Genomic DNA, 24,942 nt, shown 5'->3' with positions numbered 1-24,942 from the left:
GGAGGCTCGGAGCCGAGCTGCAGCAATGTAGAAGGTGGAGACAGCTGCTACATTAGAAAACAAAATGAAGGCTCTGGACGCTTGCCGGGTGAAGAGGGGCCGTTGGAAAGGTTTTGCCGTGTGAGCTCAAAACTGGGACACAAACAATCCTAATTCATCTGAACAGGCAGGGAGAGAGCAATGCTGAATTTACGCACAGCCAGCACACGAATCATAGACTAATTAGCTGTCAGCATTTTTGTTTCGTTCCGAATGAATGCCCTTTTTTCAAACACAAAGTGGTGAGTCTAATAGGAGCAAAGTGTGTGGCAGCCGGCAGGTGGGTGTTCCTAGGCCTGGACCTCGGGGGACCAGGCATGGATTGGTGGCCTTTAGTGATGAGGATTTCCATGTCCAAGAGCTGGAAATATCATATAGTTCTTGGACCGTTAAGATAATCTGGTTTAATTGAGGTGAACCTAAAGACTTAGATTTTTTATTACAGATTTACTTTTCAAGGATATAACTACCGGGCTTCAACTAAAATAAGCCCTCCCCTGAAAATAAGCCCTAGCTAAGTATGCTATGTGTATGGGGAGGTGTGCAGTCTCTTACTGCACCTCCCTTGTGGCTGAGTCCCCCTCCATTCGCGTATAATCGCTCCGGTATCATAGCATGTCAGTGCTGTGACCTCCGCACAGGAACGTGACTGCACTCCCCTTTGTCACAATCAATGTGCGCCGGGAACGCATCAGCGCGCACGCGCACAATGATTATGACAGGGAAGCGCGGTCACGTTTCTGTGCGGATGTCACAGCACTGACACGCTATGATATCGGAGCGATTAAACGCGAATGGAGGGGACTGTTAGGAACTATGTGTTGCTTTTTTCCTGCCTGCTGGTGGCAGTGTTTACTTGGACTGCCTTGGACTTTTTACTGTGCCACCAGAAGAGAGCTTTATGGACATGTAGCATCCCTGGAGTTCTGCCCTCCACCAGCAGAGGGCTCTGTGGACTGTGAGGAGCCCTGATGTTCAGCAATTACCACATGCATCTTGTTTGCTACCTGGACTATATAAGAACTGCCTTTTCCTCCTGCTGGTTGCCAGAGCTTAGCAGTTATTTGCAGTCATGAGCTTCTGGACTATCTGCTATCTGACCTGTTCCTTGCCCTGAGACTTGTATTTGCCTTTCTGTTGCTGAACCTTGTATACTTTGTCTGACTCCGATTCCTGCCTGCTCCTCTGTAATTCGATTGGTTTGTTGCCTGACTTTGCATTACATTTTGACTGTGATTTCTGCCTGCTCCCTTTTGGTACTGCGATTATTTGTATATTATTCCTGTATATATTATCCTGTATTGACCGTATATGTATATGTATATATATTAGTTAGCTAGATTAGATAGATAGGGTCCTTGGGGTTTTGCACACTTATTTGTATGGTGCTTGGAGGAAGCCTTCCCCCAGACTCCCCCCCCCCCCCCCCCCCCCCCGCTGTCACAGTCCAGCCAGCACAGCAGCAGGTGACTGCATCCAGCAGCAGCAGGCGCCCAACAAAACTGCTGTCTCTGACAAAGGCACTCTACGCCACGCCAGTACCGCTGCCTACAGAGAAGGTGTCTGCAGCAGCATCCGGCTCTCAAAGCCAGAACCAGCACCTGCCTGGATGGTGGCCGACTACATGGGGTCCTACAGCAGGCTTGACACCGACACCCCGTTGGACCTCTTGGATTACTGGGTCAAGCACCCGAATTCTGGAGGGAGCTGGCGCAGTACGCCCTAGAAGTGCTGTCCTGCCCGCCTTCCAGCGTGCTGTCAGAAAGGTGCTTCAGTGCGGCTGGTGGCGTGGTCAGAGCTGGGACAAGGTCCTCCAGCACCCAAGGCTGAGACACTAAAGTGCTCCCCCCCATCCCCCCCACCCCCCCCTTAGCCATCACACACTGATTGCTATTAGACTAAGAGGCTCCCAAGGGTCCCCAACACCTTAATCTCTAGTAATCTGGCTTGCAGTCACTGCCATGTATCCCCTTTTCTTGTTTCTCTCTGCTTTAAACACAATAGGGAAATGATAGCTGAGTGAGTTGTGCGCCCCCTCATACACTGCGCCCTGAGGCTGGAGCCTCTCTCGCCTCTGCCTCGGCCCGGCCCTGGGCGTGGTCACTGAAAAGTGCTCTTGTCTGTTCACCCAGTCTGTGGACAGACTGACTTTTATGAAAATGAACCAGGCTTGGGTGGTTGGTGAGTTCCTGGCCCCTGTTGTTGGCAAGAGGGGGAAATGAAGTGGCTGAGTGGGAATCACTGACTTACCACCACCCTTTAACACCACAACCTCCTGGCTCTATCTTCATTGATAAGCCAGGTTCAATTTTTTTTTTACAGCCGTGGTACTACCAACACTGAACTACTACCAACTACCAACACTGAACACAATTGCTGTGTAATTTGTTTGGAGGTGTCTGTGCTGTCCAAGTTGTGGGGAGGCCCCAACTGTGGCAGTACGACTGCTACCTGGAACCTCTCCTTTTTAATGTTTTACCTGTGCCGTGGTACCAACACTAGATGCCATAGTGATTATTTGAATACAATTGCTGTGTAATTTTTTGGAGGTGTCTGGCCTGAAAACTGTCATGTCCCAGTTGTGCGGCTGGACTTTGGACACAATGTGGGCTACACGACCGCTGTCTGGAACCTATCCTGATGTTAATTGACAGACACTTTTTTGGGGGGGATGGGGGATTTTAAGTCGCCACATCATCAATTAGTGTTTCCCTTTAAACAAGCATGATGCTACATGCCTCATATACCCTAAAAAAGATTTAGAAGCAATTTAAAGGCCACTCCCGAATAATGAGGTTGGATATCCGATTCAGATCATAAAAATTTGAACTCGGATATTCGACCCGGATATCTGGATATCCGGATCCAAATCGGATCCGGATTTTGAAAAGGGGTATCGGAGCAGCAGTGCTGCTCAGGAATGTCAGCTTTTCATGCGGGAACAGCTTTTATGAATTGACATTTTGCTAAGTGCTCGGTAAAGTCAGCTGTTTTGAGCATTACCGCATGCGGGAATGCTTTATGAATAGAGGCCATAGTGTCCACCCCTCCAGAAATATAACCCCCCCAAATAAGCCTAGTACTTATTCTTCTCCCTAAAAGAATATAAGACAGTGTCTTATATTTGGGGAAACACTCACGGTAGAGTGTTTTGTTTTTCTCTTTTCTTTGGGGGGAGGGGGATGGATCTGTAAATGAGTGATTGGTGAGTAGTGATGATCATAATCTACTAATCAGGATTACACAAAATTTCATATACATTTTCACAAATACGGCTATACGTAATAACAATTTGGACATTGAATTGATTTTGTGTTATCCATTCATAATTTTGCATAATTTTCATGCCGTTGCATGCCAACTTTATGGTTAATAGCAAAGCCCCCCATACATGCTACCGTCATGTTTGCTAGGTTTGTTAGGAGGTAAGGGTGGGAACAAGGCAAAAAAAAAACAAACGATTTTTCAAAAAGACCTTGTAGTTTTTGAGAAAGTTAATTTTAAAAATGCAAAGGAGAAATGTATTTTAAACTAAAAAAAAAACATAAAAAATTTCCTTTGCATTTTTAAAATCAATTTTCTCAAAATGTACAAGCTCTTTTTGATTTTTTTCCTTGTTCCCACCCTTCCCCTTAACATACCTAGCAACTGCATGTGTGGGTGGCTTTACTATTAAAGGGAAGCAGAGACGAAGCACCCTCATGTATTTTACCATATATATCAGTGGGGACATTAGAGAAAACACCTACCTTGCTTTCTGTTTCATTCTGCACTGCACAGCTTGTTTCTTATCAGCCCTGATAAAATCCCTGACTGAGCATTCAGTCTGGCTTTGCTCAGGAATATTTAAAGCTCAGTCTGTGTTATCTCATGTCTATTCAAGCCCAAGCCTGCCCCCTGCTGGCTCTGCTCAGGAATCATTATAGCTGAGTCATTATAGCAAAGCCAGACTGAATACTCAGTCGGGGATTTTATCAGGTCTGATAAGAAACAAGCTGTGCGGTGGAGAATGAAACAGAGAGCAGAGTAGGTGTTTTCTCTAATGTTCCCACTGATCTATATGGTAAAATACATGAGGGTGCTTCGTCTCTGGTTCACTTTAAACTCTAAAGTGTCAGAAAATCACGAGAAAATTATACAAAACCTGCAAAAATAGGTTTCTGATTACATTTACAAACAAAATTAATTACAATTTTACTCAAAATTTTGCACTGTGATTTCACATCGTAATTGCGAGTTATGGTGCGAAATTATGGTTATTGCGACATTTGTGCTCATCACTATTAGTGAGTGATTATCTCCATTCACATTCAAGTTTACGGTGGAAAGTAGAGTATAGTAACTAGTTACTGCACCACATGCAGTATATCTACATCCTGCATGACTTCGTCTGAAGTCCCAGGGGTGTAGATATTCATTTACCGCCACCACTGCTGCTGTGCGTGCTCCCGCACACGTTCTTACTGCACAGAGCAGTGAATGGGAGCACAGTTCATTTTCCCCATGTATGATCAAGAGTGAGGCCCCTTAGCCCCTGGACTTCCCTCTCAACAGCAGAGATCACAAGGGCAATTGTTACACCCCTGCCATCATAAATAGCCAATGCAATTCCAAGCTGCTGCCTTTCATTGGTCCACTTCCAAACTACATAAATCTCCCTAAAATTAGCATAACATTTGCATCATCTTTGGATTAATAGCATCTCATTGACCATTCCTAATCACCATCAATTTATTTACAGTTCCATTGTTATTCATGTGTGTCACCCTAGTACATATGCCATGAATGCTATGCTTTAGTTATTAATTATATACTCTCGAACATAGGCAAACGCAGGGGGGGATTACAGCTGCCCAGAATCCCCCCTCAGACCAGGGCCAGTGCAGTGTCTGGGGACAGGCACAAGTTGAGACACCAGAATATCTGCAGTCATCCTGCAGCTCACAACACTGGTCCCTTTCTTTCCCTGCTACAATTGACTTTGGATGAAGCATCAGCAGCATGTGTACTGTACAGAGCATGGAGCAGCAGTGTGTGTATAGAGCATGGAGCAGCAGCGTGTGTACAGAGCATGGAGCAGCAGTGTGTACAGAGCATGGAGCAGCAGCGTGTGTACAGAGCATGGAGCAGCAGTGTGTGTACAGATAGAGTTGGGCCGAACCTCCGATTTTAGGTTCGCGAACCGGGTTCGCGAACTTCCGCGGAAGGTTCGGTTTGCGTTAAAGTTCGCGAACCGCAATAGACTTCAATGGGGATGCGAACTTTGAAAAAAAAAAATAATTATGCTGGCCACAAAAGTGATGGAAAAGATGTTTCAAGGGGTCTAACACCTGGAGGGGGGCATGGCGGAGTGGGATACACGCCAAAAGTCCCCGGGAAAAATCTGGATTTGACGCAAAGCAGCGTTTTAAGGGCAGAAATCACATTGAATGCTAAATGACAGGCCTAAAGTGCTTTAAAACATCTTGCATGTGCATACATCAATCAGGTAGTGTAATTAAGGTACTGCTTCACACTGACACACCAAACTCACCGTGTAACGCACCGCAAACAGCTGTTTGTACTAGTGACGGCTGTGCTGGACTGGTGCGCACCATGGCGAGAGTGCAGGTTTTGGTGGCTTTACAGCCCATATGGTCGGCCTGGCTGATGTAGCTGAATGACAGAACAGTGACTGTCCAGCTGATCAAATTTGGTCTGACCACAATGAAGCAACGACCTTATTATCTTTTGTGTGCCCCCCGAGACACTCATCTAGGCGCCGGTCATTGCTTCATTGTGATACGCAAGCCCCTTCACCACGGCAAGGTAATGATCACGAAGGGGAATGGGCGCATGTACATGCCTTTTCTTTTGTTGTTGCAGCTGCCCTCAGTGCAGCCAGAAAAATTAGGCAGTCATGTACACGCACCAGAAAAATTATTACAGCGGCCGCTGCTAGCAGCGGCCTAAAAGATTCAGCAATCCGCCTGGAGTCCCGGACCCTGTTGGTGGTGGCGGAGAAGGTAGTGAAGCGGCCTGCAGGCAGACATGCTGTGTGGAGGGACTGGGAGCGACTTAGTCTTTTTGGGGCAGGCCAGGCAGCCAGTCACACGGCGTGCAGGCAGAGATGCTGTGTGTGCGGGGACTGACTTAGTCTTGGGGCGGGCAGCAGCCCTCCGGGATCCATGCCTCATTCATTTTGATAAAGGTGAGGTACTTAACACTTTTGTGACTTAGGCGACTTCTCTTCTCTGTGACAATGCCTCCAGCTGCGCTGAAGGTCCTTTCTGAGAGGACGCTTGCGGCAGGGCAGGAGAGAAGTTGGATGGCAAATTGGGACAGCTCTGGCCACAGGTCAAGCCTGCGCACCCAGTAGTTCAAGGGTTCCTCATCGCTGTTCACAGCAGTGTCTACATCCACACTTAAGGCCAGGTAGTCGGCTACCTGCCGGTCGAGGCGTTGGTGGAGGGTGGATCCGGAAGGGCTACGGCGAGGCGTTGGACTAAAGAACGTCCGCATGTCCGACATCACCATGAGATCGCTGGAGCGTCCTGTTTTTGACTGCGTGGACACGGGAGGAGGATTAGTGGCAGTGGTACCTTGCTGGCGTTGTGCCGTCACATCACCCTTAAAGGCATTGTAAAGCATAGTTGACAGCTGGTTCTGCATGTGCTGCATCCTTTCCACCTTCCGGTGAGTTGGTAACAGGTCCGCCACTTTGTGCCTGTACCGAGGGTCTAGTAGTGTGGCCACCCAGTACAGCTCATTCCCCTTGAGGTTTTTTATACGGGGGTCCCTCAACAGGCAGGACAGCATAAAAGACGACATCTGCACAAAGTCGGATCCAGTACCCTCCATCTCCTCTTGCTCTTCCTCAGTGACGTCAGGTAAGTCAACCTCCTCCCCCCAGCCGCGAACAATACCACGGGAAGGTTGAGCAGCACAAGCCCCCTGTGACGCCTGCTGCGGTTGTTCTCCTGCCGCTGTCCCCTCCTCCTCCTCCTCCTCCTCCCCCAAAGAAACACCTTGCTCATCATCCTCTGAGTCTGACTCGTCTTCTGCACACGACCTCTCTTCTTCCTCCTCCTCCCCCCTCTGTGCTGCCGCAGGTGTTGAGGAAACAGCTGGGTCTGATGAAAATTGGTCCCATGCCTGTTCCTGCCGTAACGGTTCCTGGTCACGCTCATTCGCAGCTTCATCCGCCACTCTACGCACAGCACGCTCCAAGAAGTACGCGTAGGGAATTAAGTCGCTGATGGTGCCCTCACTGCGGCTCACCAGGTTGGTCACCTCCTCAAACGGCCGCATGAGCCTGCATGCATTTTTCATCAGTGTCCAGTTGTCGGGCCAGAACATCCCCATCTTCCCAGACTGTTTCGTTCTACTCCAGTTGTAGAGGTACTGGGTGACGGCTTTCTTCTGTTCTAGCAGGCGGGAGAACATGAGCAGGGTCGAGTTCCAGCGAGTGGGGCTATCGCAAATGAGGCGTCTCACCGGCATGTTGTTTTTACGCTGAATTTCTGCAAATCGTGCCATGGCTGTGTAAGAGCGCCTCAAATGCCCACAGAACTTCCTGGCCTGCTTCAGGACATCCGCTAAGCCAGGGTACTTTGCCACAAATCTTTGAACCACTAGATTCATGACATGTGCCATGCAGGGTATGTGTGTCAGCTTCCCCATATGCAAAGCGGCAAGCAGATTGCTGCCGTTGTCGCACACCACGTTGCCTATCTCCAGGTGGTGCGGGGTCAGCCACTCATCCACCTGTTTCTTAAGAGCAGCCAGGAGAGCTGCTCCAGTGTGACTCTCCGCTTTGAGACAAGCCATGTCTAAGATGGCGTGACACCGTCGTACCTGGCATGCAGCATAGGCCCTGCGGAGCTGGGGCTGTGTAGCTGGAGAGGAGAACTGCCACTCAGCCAAGGAGGAGGAGGAGGACAGCGAAGAGCATGTAGCAGGAGGAGAGGAGGTGGCAGGAGGCCTGCCTGCAAGCCGTGGAGGTGTCACAATTTGGTCCGCCGCTTTCTGCTTGCCATCGTTCACCACCAGGTTCACCCAATGGGCTGTGTAGGTAATGTAGCGGCCCTGCCCGTGCTTGGCAGACCAGCCATCCGTGGTCAGGTGTACCCTTGACCCAACGCTCTTCGCAAGAGATGACACCACTTGCCTCTCAACTTCACGGTGCAGTTGGGGTATGGCCTTTCTCGAAAAATAAGTGCGGCCTGGCATCTTCCACTGCGGTGTTCCGATGGCCACAAATTTACGGAAGGCCTCAGAGTCCACCAGCCGGTATGGTAACAGCTGGCGAGCTAACAGTTCCGCCACGCCAGCTGTCAGACGCCGGGCAAGGGGGTGACTGGCCAAAAGTGGCTTCTTCCGCTCAAACATTTCCTTCACGGACACCTGACTGCTGCTGTGGGCAGAGGAGCAGGAACCGCTCAAGGGCAGAGGCGGAGTGGAGGAGGGTGCCTGTGAAGGTGCAAAGGAGAAAGCGGCAGAAGCAGATGATGCACCTGAAGGAGGAAGAGGAGAAGGAGGGTGACTTTTCTTTTGTGTGCTGCTGCTGCTTTTGCTCAGGTGGCCATCCCATTGCTGTTTGTGCCTTTTCTCCAGGTGCCTTCGTAAGGCACTTGTCCCTACGTGAGTGTTGGCCTTTCCACGGCTCAATTTTTGTTGGCAGAGCGAACAGATGGCTTTGGTCCGATCTGAGGCACACACATTAAAAAATTTCCACACCGCTGAGCCACCCTGGGATGTGGGCACTATGGGGACCTCAGCAGCTGATGCTGAAGGGCAAGTTGGCTGGCTGTACATAGGTGGCGATACATGGTGCCGGACTCTGCCACCAGCTGTTTCTGACGAAGAGCTGCCCCAGCTTCTTTCAGCAACTTCTCTCCTCCTACTACTCTCTGACTCCCCCTCTGAACTGTCCCCCTCTTCATCTCCTCTATTGGGAACATACAGAGGATCCCTATTACCGTCATCATCGTAGTCATCCTGCCCAGCTTCGCTTGCCTCAGACAAATCCAAACTTGCACCATCAGTAGGTCCTTCATCCTCCTGACACGTTACATCCATAGTGTTGCCGCGTAACTCAGACATATTAGCTGGTGAAAATTCATCTGGCTGTAACAACAATGGCTGTGCATCAGTGATTTCAACACTAAATAATTCTTGCGAAGTGTCAAATGCAGCGGAAGTGGTGCTAGTAGTAGCGCTGGTGGCTGAGCAAGATGAGGTGTTCTGTGTCGCTAAATACTCAACCACGTCCTGACAATCTTGGGAGGTGATGGGACGTGCCTTCTTCCGAGCACTGTACTGTGGGCCAGGTCCACACGAAATTACATTTACACGACCTCGCGCAGACCTGCCGGGTGGCCTTCCTCTGCCTCTGCCACTACCACTTCCTCTTCCTCTACCTGTTTTGTCCATATATTGGGTATGCACGGAGTGGTATATCACACTGCGTGCACTCACGTAGGTAGGTGGGTTCACTTAACTGCACAGGTATGCGCACTGATGCGGTGGGTTCACTGAACAGAACAGGTATACAGTGGCGGGTTCACAGAACAGGTATGCAGTGGCAGGATCACTGAACACAATAGGTATGCAGTGGCGTGTTCACTAAACAGGTATACAGTGGCGGGTCCACTGAACAGAACAGGTATACAGTGGCGGGTCCACTGAACAGAACAGGTATACAGTGGCGGGTCCACTGAACAGAACAGGTATACAGTGGCGGGTCCACTGAACAGAACAGGTATACAGTGGCGGGTCCACTGAACAGAACAGGTATACAGTGGCGGGTTCACAGAACAGGTATGCAGTGGCAGGATCACTGAACACAATAGGTATGCAGTGGCGTGTTCACTAAACAGGTATACAGTGGCGGGTCCACTGAACAGAACAGGTATACAGTGGCGGGTCCACTGAACAGAACAGGTATACAGTGGCGGGTTCACAGAACAGGTATACAGTGGCGGGTCCACTGAACAGAACAGGTATACAGTGGCGGGTTCACAGAACAGGTATGCAGTGGCAGGATCACTGAACACAATAGGTATGCAGTGGCGTGTTCACTAAACAGGTATACAGTGGCGGGTCCACTGAACAGAACAGGTATACAGTGGCGGGTCCACTGAACAGAACAGGTATACAGTGGCGGGTTCACAGAACAGGTATACAGTGGCGGGTCCACTGAACAGAACAGGTATACAGTGGCGGGTTCACAGAACAGGTATGCAGTGGCAGGATCACTGAACACAATAGGTATGCAGTGGCGTGTTCACTAAACAGGTATACAGTGGCGGGTCCACTGAACAGAACAGGTATACAGTGGCGGGTCCACTGAACAGAACAGGTATACAGTGGCGGGTTCACAGAACAGGTATACAGTGGCGGGTCCACTGAACAGAACAGGTATACAGTGGCGGGTTCACAGAACAGGTATGCAGTGGCAGGATCACTGAACACAATAGGTATGCAGTGGCGTGTTCACTAAACAGGTATACAGTGGTGGCGGGTCCACTGAACAGAACAGGTATACAGTGGCGGGTCCACTGAACAGAACAGGTATACAGTGGTGGGTTCACAGAACAGGTATGCAGTGGCAGGATCACTGAACAGGTATGCAGTGGCAGGATCACTGAACAGGTATGGAGTGGCAGGATCACAGTACAGGTATGCAGTGGGCTGAGGGCTCACTGAACAGAACAGGTATGCAGTGGCAGGATCACTGAACAGGTATGGAGTGGCAGGATCACAGTACAGGTATGCAGTGGGCTGAGGGCTCACTGAACAGAACAGGTATGCAGTGGCAGGATCACTGAACAGGTATGCAGTGGCAGGATCACTGAACAGGTATGCAGTGGCAGGATCACAGTACAGGTATGCAGTGGGCTGAGGGCTCACTGAACAGAACAGGTATGCAGTGGCAGGATCACTGAACAGGTATGGAGTGGCAGGATCACAGTACAGGTATGCAGTGGGCTGAGGGCTCACTGAACAGAATAGGTATGCAGTGGCAGGATCACTGAACAGGTATGCAGTGGCAGGATCACAGTACAGGTATGCAGTGGGCTGAGGGCTCACTGAACAGAACAGGTATGCAGCCAGGAAGAAGTTAAGCCTAACTAATCTTTCCCTATATGAGAGACTGCAGCAGCTCGCCCTACTCTCACTAATGCAGGCACACGAGTGGCCGTAATGGCCGCCGCTGCCTGCCTTATATAAGGGGGGGTGGGGCTCCAGGGGCTAGTGTAGCCTAATTGGCTACACTGGGCCTGCTGACTGTGATGTAGAGGGTCAAAGTTGACCCTCAGTGCATTATGGGGCGAACCGAACTTCTTCCGCAAAAGGTTCGCGTGCGGTACCCGCACGCGAACCACCTAAGTTCGCGCGAACCACGTTCGCCGGCGAACCGTTCGGCCCAACTCTATGTACAGAGCATGGAGCAGCTCTGGGGAACTTAACAGAGTCAGGTATAAGCACAGCCCTGTGCCCTGCTGTGTGAATGCTTCCCTTTCCCCTTCAATAGCAATGTCGGCTGTCCTCATTATTATCTGTATCCAAACTGCACTTGATCGATCCCGTTGTCGATCGGGAGCAGATCGGACATTTCGGAAATAGTTGTCAGATTCTTTCAGCCGGACATAAAATTGTATTATGTGTACCCAGCATGATGTCCTACCATATTATTATACTGTATTGTGCGTGGCTGAGGGAGACCTTTCAGGAATCCCCCCTTGAAAATCCTGGGTTTGCCCCTGTCGTAGGATACAAAATGGAAAGAGTTTGGTTGAAACATCCTTTATTATCCTTTGGGTCTGCTTTACTGATTCAGCACTGCATATTGTCTCTTTGTCTTTGTCCATCTTGTCTATTAATATATCCAAAAATCTTCTAAAAAAGGACTTTTGAAAACCAATTTGCCTCCAAAATACCAGACGCATAATGACACTCGTATTAGACTTCTTAAGAACCTTATGTTAAAGATATTTGAAATTTGTTCAGCTAAATCTTTTCAAAAGAGCCTTTTCTCCTTTGAGATGTTAACGTCAGGTCTGCTTTTTAGAATCTATAATACAATCACAAAGAGTTATTAAACCATTTGTACCGCCGCGCCATAATCTCCACCTCTAGCAAAATGAATGGCTTTTTCTGTCTCCCCTCCCGTCGAATAACAAGTCAGGAGTGCGCAAATTATGTACTTTGTGCGCTGCTCAAAATTCATAGGTTTAACATTTACATCTGAAAAGTTGCCTTAAAAACAACAAAGGCAAAAATAATGAAGGCAAGGAGGAGGTGGGGGGACTAGATGTGCAGACAGAAGATGGGGGAACATTGAAGTATCCAATGGCGATCGGAACACCACTTAGATCAGGCATATAAAAGGGACCCCCAAGGTGTTATATTGCTGTAATCTGTATTAATTTATAAACAGGCATAAGTAGACCACTTCAACAAACTGGCCGAAGAAACCCGCGTTGCCATATGCCAAACAGAAAGTAGCAAAGATGAAGTCTTTAACCAGCCTGGCGGTATGGACGAGCTCAGCTCGCCCATCACCGCCGGAGGCTGCCGCTCAGGCCCTGCTTGGCCGATTTTCTTCAAATAAAGAGCAGCACACGCAGCCGGCACTTTGCCAGCCGCGTGTGCTGCCTGATCGCCGCCGCTCTGCGGCGATCCGCCGCGAGCAGCGGCGAAAGAGGGTCCCCCCAGCCGCCTGAGCCCAGCGTAGCCGGAACAAAAAGTTCCGGCCAGCGCTAAGGGCTGGATCGGAGGCGGCTGACGTCAGGACGTCGGCTGACGTCCATGACGTCACTCCGCTCGTCGCTATGGCGAGGATCTAAGCAAAACAAGGAAGGCCGCTCATTGCGGCCTTCCTTGTTTATTCTGGGCGCCGGAGGCGATCGGAAGAACGCCTCCGGAGCGCCCTCTAGTGGGCTTTCATGCAGCCAACTTTCAGTTGGCTGCATGAAATAGTTTTTTTTTAAATTAAAAAAAAACCCTCCCGCAGCCTCCCTGGCGATCTTTTCAGAACGCCAGGGTGGTTAAAGAGGAACTGTAGTGAACATAATATAATGAATAGAATTGCGTACAACATTCATGTATAGATTGTTTAGTCAGTGTTTGCCTGTTGTAAAATCTTTCCTCACCCTGCTTTACATATATGTATATCGGTTGGTGATTGGAATAAAGTTCAATCTTGTGTTAAAGGAGAACTGTAGTGAGAGTTATATGGAGGCTGCCATATTTATTTCCTTTTTAAGCAATACCAGTTGCCTGGCTGCCCTGCTGATCCTCTGCCTCTAATACTTTTAGCCATAGACCTTGAACAAGCATGCAGCAGATCACATGTTTCTGACATTTTTGTCAGACCTGACAAGATTAGCTGCATGCTTGTTTCTGGTGTTATTCTGCAGACAGATAGCTCAGCAGGGCTGCCAGGCAACTGGTATTGCTTAAAAGGAAATCAATATGGCAGCCTCCATATACCTCTCAGTATAGTTCTCCTTTAAAGTTCCTCTTTAACCACTTCGGTACCAGTGGTCTCTGACCCCTTAAGGATCAGAGACTGCTGGCACCAAACTTTGGGGCTCGCCGACATCACACCACAGTTGCCGTTCACATCGCTCACTCGCCGCCCCAGCCCACTAAAGTTAACCTTTAGTCCTGGCAGTCGTGGTTAAAGGGAACCTTAAAGGGTGCCCACTATGGCGAAAAATTGTGAAATGTAATATATGTGCAAACATAGACAAATAAGAAGTACTTTTTTTTCCAGAGTAAAATGAGCCATAAATTACTTTTCTTCTATGTTGCTGTCACTTACAGTAGGGAGTAGAGATCTGACAAAAGCGACAGGTTTTGGACTAGTCCATCTCTTCACAGGGGATTCTCAGGGATTTATTTATTTTCAAAAGCACTTAGTGAATGGCAGTTGCTCTGTCCAACTGCCAAAAAAACTGTGTAATGAGTAGGGAAGCTGGCCAGCATCATTGTTAAAATCCCCTATGAAGGGATGGACTAGTCCAAAACCTGTCACTTCTGTCAGATTTCTACTACCTGATAGCAACATAGGAGAAAAGTAATGTATGGCTCATTTTAGTCTGGAAAAAACGTACTTCTTATTTGTCTATGTTTGCACATAATTAAAAAATTTTAATTTTTCGCTATAGTGCCCCTTTAACTTAAAAAAGTAAGTATTACTTACCTGGGGTATCTACCAGCCCCCTGCAGCCATCCTGTTCCCTTGACATCAGTCACGTCTCTTCCGGTCCCCCGCTGTCAGCTAGTTTCAATTTTGCCCCCAACGCGTACCTTTGCATGCGTTCCCGCTGGTGCAGGACGCTATCGCGGGTGGTAACATGTATCTTTATACGCGTTGCACCTGCAACATGCATAAAGATACATGTTACCACCCGCGATAGAGTCCTGCACCAGCGGGAACGAGTGCAAAGGTACGCGTTGGTGGCCTCCGAGTCGGCAAAATCAAAACTAGCTGATAACAGGGGACCGGAGGAGACGTGACTGGTGTTGAGGGTACAGGATGGCTGCAGGGGACTGGTAGATGCCCCAGGTAAGTGAATCTAATTTTTTTTGACAGTGTTAAGGTTCCCTTTAAAGTTGGACATCTGAGGATTCAGGGTGGAGTGACGGATCTTGGCCTGGAGAGGTAAGGCAATGTTGTCCAGCTAATGGGGGTCACTTACAATCTGGAGTGGGTGCTGAGGTTAAGCTGCATAATTAAAGGAAGTGTTACTAACTACAGTGCCCATGTGGGGAAATGTCTATGTGATCTACAAGATTGACTCTTTATCCTTGTCCTGTTCATTCAGGGGGAGATGTTGCATAATGGGCGGTCACTGACTATTTGGAGGTGGTAATGCTGCCTAACGCGAGGGTCAACAAACTGTTTGGAGGGGGTTGCTGCCAACAGGGGGAGGGGGGGGGGGAAGTCATTGACTACTTTGAGGGGGTAGCTGCCTAATAAGGGTCATAACGGCATTTCGGTAGTTGTTTTTGCCAAGGGGTACCTTTAAAAAATTTCAAAGCCATCGAGGGCGCCCTCACCTAAAAGAGTTTGAGAACCACTGCCTTAGTGCCTTTTCACTGAAATTAGTTGTCTAAGAAAAGTGGAAGAGTGGGAAGTGGGAGCGACAGCTGAATCTCTGTGTTGCCATGACGCGAAAGTGGCTGAGGCGGGCACCATGATTATTTTGCTGGGGGGCATAGGCCACTGAGGTTACGCCCCTGTCTAAACCACAGCTAAACTTCTCCATACCATAAGAAACAATACAGTAAAGAAGTCCACAGGAAAAATAAAAACAAAAAACACATCATTTGCTACTAATCCCATGGATGAATGAACTCCCTTTCCTCAAACCCTCTCCTCCTTTACACACACACACACACACACACACACACACACACACACACACACACACACACACACACACACACACACACACACACACACTACACACACACACACACACACACACACACACACACACACACACACACACACACACACACACACACACACACACACACACACACACACACACACACATACACACACATACACACACACACACACACTACACACACACACACACACACACACACACACACACACACACACATACACACACATACACACACACACACACACACACACACACACACACACACACATTTCATATAAATTCTGACTGTCTAAAAAGAAAGCATTTTCAGTAATGCTTACCCAACTTTATTTGACCATAATCTGGCCTTTTGACTGGGGTAAGAATGAAGCCCTGGGGTACAGTAAATGCGCCAATTATATAAAAAATACAATTATATAGTTGATAGGTAACTATACAGAAATATCTTATTTCACTATTGGTTGCTGTAGTGAAGTTCCGTGTGGTTGGTTGCTGTGGTGGGGTTCCTCATGGGTGGAGTTTGAAGTTAATGCAGAGATAACCAAAGCATATTTCCTTTCCACTATGGTAACAGTGTTGATTAGAGAAGACTGTGATGTTGGGGAGAAAACGACATAAGAAAGGAGATGGGCTTGCGGGGGCTACGTTGAAAAGACAGAATACGTGAGCATTGAATATACTCGTGGAAGAGCCCAAATAATCCTACGCTGACAGATAGGGCTGAAGCACTGATGTCCATGAGTTCAAAAAGACTCGGATATGACCAAATTACAAAACTGAGAAGAAGAGATGCTAATAAGGGAGGACGTTTCTTATGGTTGGTGTTTAATTTCAACAAACAAAGTATAAATAGCACTTAAAGCAGAATATAACCCAGCATTTCAACTTTGCTCTAAAACATTATTTACAGCATATTATATGCAACCAACATTTTTTTTTACTAGACCAGCATTGGAAGGGTTACACACAGAGCTTTAAAGTTCCGTGGAGAGAAATGCTGCTGCAGCCTAAGTTTAGATAGATACATTTAAGTAAACACAATGTAACAAGTGTGGAATGTGACACACACACTGACTGTGCAGGAGCTCCCGACACAGAGAGAGGGTGAGTCACATTCCTCACTTGTTACATTGTGTTTACTTAAATGTATCTACTTAAACTTCGGCTGCGGCAGCATTTCTCTCCAGGAAATTTAAAGCTCTGTGTGTAACCCTTCCAATGCTGGTCTAGTAAAAAAAAATGCTGGTTGCATATAATATGCTGTAAATAATGTTTTAGAGCAAAGTTGAAATGCTGGGTTATATTCCGCTTTAATAATACAAAAAAAGAAGTAGGAAAAAATATTTACCGTACCCGTACCTGATGGCGATATGTGTTTCCACGATATGGATGGTTCTGGCTTCCCAGTTGCCAAACACGTCAGTGATACGTTGGTCCCTTCATTGACAACCATACTGGGGGAAATATCGTAGATCTTTGGAGAAACTGAAATATGCAACAGGAAAACCAGTAAGTGCATAAGCACATTGTACAGTATAACCTCATAAAAAATTACCATAACAAATATAGAAGGACTGGGGCCCAACTACAGGAGAGGAGCCATTGCAACCGCAGGGGAGCCCGGAGCTGTTAGGGGGCTCCAACTACTACTTTCCTCCCTTCAATAAATGGGTCACTTTTTCAGATCAGGTGTTTTTATGGCTACACTTGTTATGGGTGTGAAGATCCTGATGTCAACACTTGTATTATGATAGGCCCCCGGCTGGGATAGTCTCTAGGGATAGGCAAGGGAAACAGTGTGAACATTTGGGAGCCTCATCAGCTGGGGGGGGGGGGGGGGGGGGGGCATGATTTGTAGTTACGCCCCTGGCTCAGAGGCTGGATTATATATAGGCAGTGGTACTCTTGTACAGTCTTTTTTTTTGCAAAAAATTCCCAAGTACGCGTGTTAGTAAAAAGTAAATCATATATTGTATATGGAGACACTTTGTTAAGCTCAGAGTATAGCAACTTCTTCTCAAAGACATCCCTTCCTATGGGAATGACTGAACCAGTAAGTGCCCTTTATACTTGGAGGTGGTTGTTCACAGGATAGCAAAGCCTCTCACTAGTCAATGCCAACAAAAAACATCACTTGAGTCATTTAGTGAGTGGTTCCTAAGGCCTCTTTCAGGTGAATCTACCACCTGTCAGCTGATCCCTTGCAAAGGGAAAGATGCTTGCTTATTAGAACATGATGACACTGGCAGTGCAGAAGCATCATCAGCAATGAGTCACACCTGAGCGGTGAGGCTGCATTGGTGTGTTTTTGGTTTCTGATGCTGCATTTCCACACCATGTGCCAAGCACTGACAGTCACCGCATTACAAACACTGCCACTCAGCTGCTTCAAATTGCGGCCAAAGGGTACTTAGTGGCATATGGGAGGCTGCACAGCCCGATGAGTGCGCAGCTCAGCCTCCCATGTGAAAGAGGCCTAACAAAGCCCACGCCTTTTTTTAACTTTATTTAAAAAAAAAACGTTGTTGAGCTGCTTTTGAAGTGACACCAGAAACCAAAATTGGTATGGAGAGTTATGATTTTTGATGGGGGTAAAAAGGGGTATATCCAAAATGTATTGCCTGTTCCTGACTTCTCCTAACTCCTCATCAGCTCCGGTTCTAGACTTTTTGCTGCTTGAAGCAATACAATGTGAGGACGCTTACAGCACTCACCCTCTCTCAGCAGATTAGTGATGGGATCACCAGCCACATGTGAAATCCTGCTTCCTCTCTGACTACAGTGGTGCCTCATGTGCCCCGGCAGCACGTAACAAGTCACATGAGGCACCACTGTAGCCATGGATATAGGATGCTGGATGGGCAGATGGAGATCCCATCACTGGAACGCTGAGAGACGGTGAGTTAAGTGGCATTGCGTATCTAAGGAGGGGAAGATGGGGAGTGCAAGGTGGGGGACATTTGGACATTCAAACACTGTCAGTTGCCTGGCTGTCTTGCTGATCTTTCATGCATCACTAGTGTCCAAAACAACCACCTGAAACAAGCATGTGGCAAATCCAATCAAACTTGAGTCAAACACGTGATCTGCATGCTTGTTCAGGGTCTGTGGCTAGAGGTTACAGAGGCAGAGGATCAGCAGAGCAACCAGGCAATGTGTATTGTTTGAACGGAAATAAATATGGCAGCCTCCATATCCCTTTCCCTTCATTTGTCCTTTAAGCCCTATCTAACCCAAATGTTAATTCTAGCTTGACTCAAACACTGACCCAAAACCTAATAATAGATTTCCAAGCATTAACTAGTCCTAGCCTTTCTAATTTGTTACCAGCAAAACTTACATACTGAGCTGTGAAGCCCCTATGGTTGCCTTGGGAACACTTCCGCTACCAGTTAAAGAGAACCTGAACTGAAAATAAAAGTCAAAATAACCATACACAGGTCATACTTACCTCCTGTGTTGTTTCTTCCTCCTCCATTTTAAAAATGGCCATTACCCCCTAACAGCTCCCTGGTCAGCACCCTGTTAAACTGTAATAAGCATACAGAAGTCATACTTACCTTCCATGTAGTCTACTCCTCAGTGTCTTTCTCCTGTCCCGCGTCCTATTTGTTCACTGTGATCAAGGGAATTTTCTGTCCTCCATTTTGAAAATGGCCATTACCCATAACAGCTTTCTGGTCAGCACACAGTTAAACTGTAACATCGCCCACTTGAGCCATAGGGAAACATGGACATTACCTGGTACATCTGTTTTCCTCTCAGCTATAACTGACAGCAACTGATATTTTATTGACAGCAACTGATATATTTCAGATCTGACAAAATGTTGTCAGAACTGGAAGGGATTATTGCCAGAAGAAAATGGTGAGCTTCTGAGAGGAACAAATGGCAAGGTAACTATGTAATGTTCATTTGAAGTTACCTCATGTGTTTATTTTAAATATTTTTACTCAGTACAGGTTCTCTTTAAGCAATAGGGAAACATGGACATTACCTTGCATATTCAGTTGTAACTGACAGCTGCTGATACATAACTGACAGCAACTGGTATGTTCCAGTTCTGACAAAATATTGTCAGAACTGGAAGGGATCACTGTAAGAAGAAAATGGTGAGCTTCTGAGAGGAACTGACAGTGAGGTTAGTATGGAATATTCAATGCAGCTATGTCAAGTATTTATTTGAAATAATTATCCTCGCTGCAGGTTCTCTTTAAATGGCACTGCAGCTAACCAATGGCCCTTTAACCATTTCTGACAGTCTTCTACAAATGATTTTTGCCTACCTATTGACAATGCATTTCACTGAGTTTTCTTCCCCTTCCTCTTCCGTTACATCAGTCTGTAAAGCGACAGGTACTCTTTGCTGCCGCATCTGTGCATTTATACTATGCCACATTCCCCCTTTTACAGAAAATACTTCCAAATAACTTCTCGCTGTGTTGACTTGAAATATTGTTGCGACTGTCAATCCCTCTTTATGCTCCACAGCTTTGCCTCTGTTTATCTAAGTCGATGGTGGGATTAAGAGCCTCCTTTTGTACAGTGAAGCACAGAGAGGGTTTAGCGGAAGAACAAGTGTGCTTATTATAGCTCAGGGTACCAATGAAAACAGATCCCCAAAATGGAAACTATGGTGATAAAAATGATTGTTTGCAGTAGACTGAGAGTGTTTTGTCACAGCCTGTATGATTGTGGCAGATGAGATGTTATTGTAGAAGGCAAGAAGAATACACTTAGGTTTGTGGAGCCCTCTTGTGCAGCAAGATAACTAAATGAATCTGTTCATCTTTCTAGCAATACATTTTATATTTGTGGTCAGAGGTCTTCAATGTAAAGGCCACCTCCGGGCGCAGCTCTTAAGGCTCATACACACATCAGACCATAGTCTTTGGAAAATGAAAGATCACAGACCAATTTTACCCCCTTCCATGTAGTATGAGAGCCATACCTACACAGTCTATTCTATGGAGCTGAACTCCCCAGCAGACAGAAATCTTTGCAAGATGCTGCACACAAAGATGCAGTACAGACACAAACGATCAGTCTCTGCAATAGATCCGTTCCTGCAAAAGATCCATTCCTGCAAAATGCATTCATAGTCTATGATATCTGCAGATCATCATACACACCTTGTTTAACAGACAATCATCTGCAGATCAGATCCACCAGGATGGATTTTCAGATCTGCAGATGAATGTCTGATCTGCAGATGAATGTCAGTTAAACAAGGTGTGTATAACGATCTGCAGATCTCATAGACTATGAATGCATTTTGCAGGAACTGATCTTTTGAAGGAACAGATCTTTTGCAGATAGATACTGAACTTTTGAATGTGTACAGCATCTGTGTGTGCAGCATCTTGCAAAGATTTCTATCTGATGAGGAGTTCAGCTCCATAGAATAGACTGTGTAGAGTATGGCTCTCATACTACATGGAAGGGGGTAAAAATGGTCTGTGATCTTTCATTTTCAAAAGACTATGGTCTGATGTGTGTATGTGGCCTTAAAAAGCCAGGACCTCCTCTCTGCTCTAAAATATAAGCAACAGCATAATAACCTTTACATATAAACATTTATTTGTTACAGCCCACAGAACACAGACAGAGCTGAAAGATCAACTTACAGTGGCTCATTATTAGCAGATAAGGGAGCACCCAAGGCTGAGACACCAAAGTGCGCCCCTCCAGCGTACGTACAAAAAGGGCGTCGGGAAAAAAGGGCGCGGGGTGTAAACCTTAATATTGTTTTGTATATCGTTTACAAATAATGTTTTACAAATGTATAAATCATTAAATAATGTGTATGAAATCGGCAATTGTGAAAATGTTAATCTTCCCTGTTTCAAAAGTGAAACTTATAATTACGTTTGTTAAAAAAACAATAATACATGTTTAATCGTTGTTATAATTGTACATTATTGTGAATAACCTTCATTTATTGTTTCTTCTTATAATAAAATGTGAAAATATTGTTTATAACGATGATATAAATATAACTAAGTTCGTAATAAGTGTTGTAAATCATTAGTAAGTATTTCTAAAATTTTACTAAAACTATACCTAACCTTACTCTCACACAGAACCCTCCCTGTACCTATCCCTAACCCCTAGACCCCCCTGGTGGTGCCTAACCCTAAGACCCCCCTGGTGGTGCCTAACCCTAACCACCCCCCTGGTGGTGCCTAACCCTAACCACCCCCCTGGTGGTGCCTAACCCTAACAACCCCCCTGGTGGTGCCTAACCCTAAGACCCCCCTGGTGGTGCCTAACCCTAACCATCCCCCTGGTGGTGCCTAACCCTAACCACCCCCCTGGTGGTGCCTAACCCTAAGACCCCCCTGGTGGTGCGTAACCCTAACCACCCCCCTGGTGGTGCGTAACCCTAAGACCCCCCTGGTGGTGCCTAACCCTAACAACCCCCCTGGTGGTGCCTAACCCTAAGACCCCCCTGGTGGTGCCTAACCCTAACCATCCCCCTGGTGGTGCCTAACCCTAACCACCCCCCTGGTGGTGCCTAACCCTAACAACCCCCCTGGTGGTGCCTAACCCTAAGACCCCCTGGTGTTGCCTAACCCTAAGACCCCCCTGGTGGTGCCTAACCCTAAGACCCCCCTGGTGGTGCCTAACCCCCTCACCTCTTAGTGATCACTTTATTATGTGGATAATAATGTTTTACAAATAGTGACTGTAAAAAATATGTTGCAATTTACGTTACGTACTGATCGCTTTATTTTGTGAATAATAATGTTTTACAAACAGTAAGGGATAAAATTTTAAATACTGTTTTAGTTAAATAGGATAAATATGTGTAGTATTTTTATAAACGTTATTCGTCACGGGTGCATTTTGTAAACGTAAATCACCACATGCACAGTTATAAAACATTAAAAAGCTCCGGGCTCCGTTTGTAAAACGTTATTTATCTCCGGTGCCCTTTCTTCCTGTTCGGCACCCATTAAATGAAATTTATTATGGGAGTGAATGGCGGCACCCTTTTTGTCCACTAGCTGCCTGCGCCCTTTTTTCCTGTTCCCGCCCCTCCATCCCTCCCACCCCAGTCATCACACACTGATTACTATTAGACTAAGAGGCGCCCCAGGGCACCCAACCCCCCCAACACCTTAATCTCTAGTTATCTGGCTTGCAGTCACTGCCATGTATCCCCTTTTCTTATTTCTCTCTGCTTCAAACACAATAGGAGAATGATAGCTGAGCGAGTTGTGCTCCCTTCCTACACTGTGCCCTGAGGCTGGAGCCTCTCTCGCCTCTGCCTCAGACCGGCCCTGTAAGGGAGAATTGGACATGCTGTTATCTATAAATACAAACAGGGTGCATTTCTCTGTGCTTTCCTTCTCTCCTGTGGAAGAGTTTAGGTACTTTTTTAACGCCAAATTGCCTTTGTGGTGTTAAACATGATTTCTGGGATTAAAAACCTCAGTTAAAAAGTGATCATGCAAACTGAAACAGCCCAGATCAGATGCTTAAAGTGGCATGAAACTCAGCATTTCCTCTCCGTTCTAAAATATTATTTACAGCATAAAATCTACTACCACAGGAAAAAATGTAGCAGAACAGCATTTAAACAGTTAAATACAGCACTTTGTTGTTCAGTAGAAAGTTCCTTGCTTCAGTGAAAAGCTTCTGGCCACATCAGAAGAGGTGATAACATTATCTTTTGTTTGCATTCCTTTGTCTTATACATTTAGTAAACATTAGCAAAATGCCGACACTGAGCTGTACTGACCTGACAAGCAGAAAGAGCTGAGAAGTGATCACTAGATAGATTTTAATATATTAATGCAGCAGTTACACAATAAAATGTAATGGCAGCTTTCAGAGCAGATAAACTGTACTTTGGGAATTTTGTAATTTGTCAACAGACAATATCACTTGTCCACAAAAGCAAATATGGTAACTGAATGGGTAAGAAAAAGTAGGAAAACACATTTTTATTGAATGTTATGGCAAAGTTTTATCCCACCTTAATGCATACCTGAAGTGACATGTGACATGATGAGATAAACATACATATGGTACTAGCCTTACTAAGAGATTATCTAAAGTCCCTTTTAGTTTTCTAGTACAGCAAAAGTTAAATAACTTGAGGCGTTATCTATGCAAATTAGCTTGTCTGAGCTTGTGGAATTCCCTCTGGTTGATATAGAAGCTAAAGGCGCGTACACACGCCTGATCTCCTCAAACGCAGGGTCGGCAGACCCGCCCGCGGGGCGGCCGTTCTGCCGACAGTTCCCCCGTGTATACAGTCTGTCGTCAGGCTGATAAGGCTGGTTTTGACTGATCTACTCGGCGGGGGTGGGTCTGACGACCCGTCGTTTGAAGAGATCAGCCGTAAAAGGTTGATATCTCAAGGAGAAGGGAGATAATGAGGTTTTGCTGCAGGAAAGTTCAAAGGGTCATTAGGTGGATTCTAAACTGCAAATGTGACAGTCTGATGCAATCTTAAAAATTAAGCTATAAAACTGAAAATACAAATAGGAGACTCTTTTCTATACTACCAATAATCTATTTATCATTCATACTACGCATACAGTTCAATATCTTATATGTTTATCTTCACTACCGGTTTTGTTTTTTTAATAAAGTTGGATGGGTGATGCAGCACTCTAGGCAAATAGGTGCAGGAGACAAAAACGGGAGTCCAAATAGTGTAGTATGTCAGATAGGAAAAGCGTGAAGAAAGAAAATCGAAATACTACTCACAAAGGCGGGTTGCAAAGGGGCAACCAACCGGAGACAATGAACCCGACTCCACTCGGGGTGGTCCGGCCAGACATGGATGTGGTCGCTCTCCTTATGAAAAAGTGACAGTGAACCTCTGTGGTAAGGACCACAGGTGTTCTGCCTCAACCTCTACAACAGGGGGCGTTGGGGTGTAAATTAAGCACACTTAAAGGGAAAGAGGCACCCTGGTATGTATAAAATTGATTAAAACCAGTTTAACATCAAAAAAGGTGAGGTGGCTTACCTCAATAACGAAATTCTTGTATGAGCAAAGAATTTTATTTAGCACAGGCAATGCGTTTTGCGGGTCTCAGTCCGCTTCCTCAGGTCAATCACAATGCCAATTAGAAGAAAAACCTATGGCAAAGGGAGCCTCTGAGAATTTTGTTATTGAGGTAAGTCACCTCACCTTTTTCGTTTTCAAACTGGTTTTCATCCATTTTATACATACCAGGGCGCTTCTTTCCCTTTAACTGTGTTTATTAGCAAGTTTCGAAGGCTTGCTAAAAGATCACAACCTATATAGTTCTGTAAAGTTCTCCCTACATTTTACAATCTGATTTCGAAACCTTTATAAATACGTCCCTCATTTGCATTGCATGAGCAACAACATTTTAAGACATTCAATGGGTATCATTCATAAACAGGCTGTCGGTAGTGCGGGAAAACACCGTTCTTCTCCGCAACCGGTAATTAAGACTTCTGGGTGGGCATTCATAAAGAAGTCTGCCTGTTGCGGAAGAAG

The 24,942-nt window shown here is 46.4% G+C and overlaps 1 protein-coding gene across 6 annotated transcripts in view; it reads right to left on the bottom strand.

Annotated features, from left to right (window-relative positions):
- NEGR1 (neuronal growth regulator 1) overlaps positions 1–24,942 on the bottom strand; it is a 748,663-nt gene that overhangs the window by 315,348 nt on the left and 408,373 nt on the right. For 4 of the 6 annotated variants that reach the window (XR_011021944.1, XR_011021943.1, XM_068239224.1 and 1 more), the window contains exon 3: positions 16,806–16,937. Coding sequence is in view for 4 of the 6 variants with exons in the window: in XM_068239224.1 (XP_068095325.1) it covers positions 16,806–16,937 (132 nt within the window). In the remaining 2 variants the exon portion in view is untranslated. The remainder of the gene's footprint in view (positions 1–16,805; positions 16,938–24,942) is intronic. The other 2 variants (XM_068239223.1, XM_068239225.1) reach the window with 1 other exon arrangement.

This window comes from Hyperolius riggenbachi, chromosome 6 (genome assembly GCF_040937935.1).
Source record: "Hyperolius riggenbachi isolate aHypRig1 chromosome 6, aHypRig1.pri, whole genome shotgun sequence".
Classification (NCBI taxonomy): domain Eukaryota; kingdom Metazoa; phylum Chordata; class Amphibia; order Anura; family Hyperoliidae; genus Hyperolius; species Hyperolius riggenbachi.
Note: the sequence above shows the minus strand (reverse complement) of the source record. Positions and strands in the feature narration are given on the sequence as shown.